Consider the following 2209-nt stretch of genomic DNA (forward strand, 5'->3'; position numbering starts at 1 on the left):
CGGCGGCGGCGGCCTCGGACTCGCCGCCAAGACCGGTCACCCGCGGGACAGCCACTCGCGACCGCCCAGGCCACCGCGACCCCCGAGACCGCGCAAGAAGTCTTCCCTCGCGGCCGCCAACCAGAAGGAGCCACCTTTCGAGGAGGACATTATCGACGGATTCGCCATCCTCGCCTTCCGCTCCTACGAGGAACTCGAGGTGAGCGATGGACTGAACGTTTCGTTTACCACTTATTTTTATTTTCTGTCTTTCTCTCGCCCAAACGAGATCCGCGCGATCGGATCTCTATAGAGACGAGGTGGAGTGGTTGTAAGGAATGGAAAGGAAAATTGGAACATGTTTGTCTTCGGATGTGTACTCGCCATAACCTAAAAGTATAACTTAGAGATAACCTACAAATCTTCCCTACTCTTGTTCATCTTTTGATTCTTTTCCAATTCGATTCTTCTTTCGGATTAAGGTGGAAACATGGATTTTCTGCGAGTTATGTATCCGAAGATTATCATGTATAAGATCAGAAATAGAAAGTTGGAAATACATGTATATGAACTCGAACAGAGAGAGAAAAGAGAGAAAAAGAGAGTCTATGCTACTCGAGGGGGCCCAAATATCCTCGAGGAGGATATTGGATTATTTAATCGATTCGTAATGCTGGGTATGTAATGCTTCGACTATTTAAACAATTCGGACAGAAAGAATATAAGTCCAAGAGATTATATTCATGTGATCAATTTTTATTTATTTGCAAAAAAATCCTACAATCATCATTGTCCATTTTTGTCTTATCGATTCTCTCTACCGAAATTAAAGATTTCTACTTCTCGAAGTGACAGTAACCATTTGAATTATATGACCGTCGACAAATAGTACTCTTAGTTTATCTTGCCTTATTAATCATTCCAGATTTACTGTACATTTGTGTGCATACTGTCATTGTAGCACAATATATTTCAGGGAGAGTATATTTCAGAAATATTTACAAAACATACTTGAATTACTATTAAATCAAGAAATCCATTTTAGAATTATCTCTTTTACTTGCAATTAAAGAAAAATGTATATAAAGAAAATTGGCGAAATTCGGATTTTATATTTTCATTTCGAACAAAATAAAAACAGTTAAGTTAAAGATCGGCAATAGAAACAGCAAATAAGATTTCAATCTATTGAAAACTTTATATTCTATGATATACAATTTCTGGATAGGTTGAAATCTGTTATTCTCTGCTTCTATTGCTTGTGCTTTTCAATTGTGTCTCAGACTTTATGCCATATGGATAAAGAGATTTCTTTAAAGCTTTGAAAAGCACAGGCAAATAGTTGTACCGTCTCAAGTATGTCATATATGTACGTATAGTGTCTTATTTGGTCAACGTTTTTAAAAAATGTTTTCTTTTCGATGGGAAAGATCGTCACGCTGGTCCCTCTTAATCTGTGGCTTTACGCATTTTGTGTCGCTGTGTTTTGTATATTTACGATCTTATCGCCGGGAGATTTTCAATGAATCGTGTTTACCAGCGAGGGGTCATCGAAAAAAATATTACATGAAAGGCAAATCGTGAGTGTAGACAACTTTAAGAATTGTTTCTTCCATCTCTTTTTAGAATTATAATTTTATAAAGCAGAGAGAGAAAATGATTTACTTAATATGAATATGTATAAAAGAAGAGATTTATTTATTTCACAACTTCTCGAATTTCAGAAATTCTATTAAAAGTAATTCAATATCCGATAAGTTTATTCAATTAATTCAAATAAGTTTGCCAAGTGTATTCGAAATTTATATGCGGAATATACAAGATTAATTGGAAAATAATAACCAATTGATATTTCTAATTAATTGAGAACATAAATTAAGTTCATTTAAAGTATTGACGGTGCAAGTCAGTGGTTCTCAAATCATACTCCATGAGCTCCAATAAGCATCAGTGTATCGTCGTCTAAAATAGACGTAACATAACAGTCTCGTGTTAATTAATAAAATCGATAGTGTATATATATTATCTCGATGGTGTACTTTAATTATGGAAAACACGTACACAATTAATGTCGTATGCAGAAGAGTTTTGTAATTGGGCGAGTAAGAGTCATTGGCGCAGATAAACGGAGCAGATCATAAAGTCGCTAATATGAAACGAGTAAAAAAAGAAAAGAATATGTGTGTATATATATATATATATATATATATATATATATATATATTAGTTA

General features: G+C 34.9%; 1 protein-coding gene across 1 annotated transcript in view; it reads left to right on the forward strand.

Annotated features, from left to right (window-relative positions):
* Positions 1-2209, forward strand: part of LOC105624150 (flocculation protein FLO11-like) — a 39454-nt gene that overhangs the window by 1581 nt on the left and 35664 nt on the right. Inside the window, exon 2 of the mRNA XM_012205507.1 lies at positions 2-199. Within this exon, the coding sequence (XP_012060897.1) occupies positions 2-199 (198 nt within the window). The remainder of the gene's footprint in view (position 1; positions 200-2209) is intronic.

This window comes from Atta cephalotes, assembly GCF_000143395.1.
Source record: "Atta cephalotes unplaced genomic scaffold scaffold00073, whole genome shotgun sequence".
In the NCBI taxonomy this organism is placed as follows: Eukaryota; Metazoa; Arthropoda; class Insecta; order Hymenoptera; family Formicidae; genus Atta; species Atta cephalotes.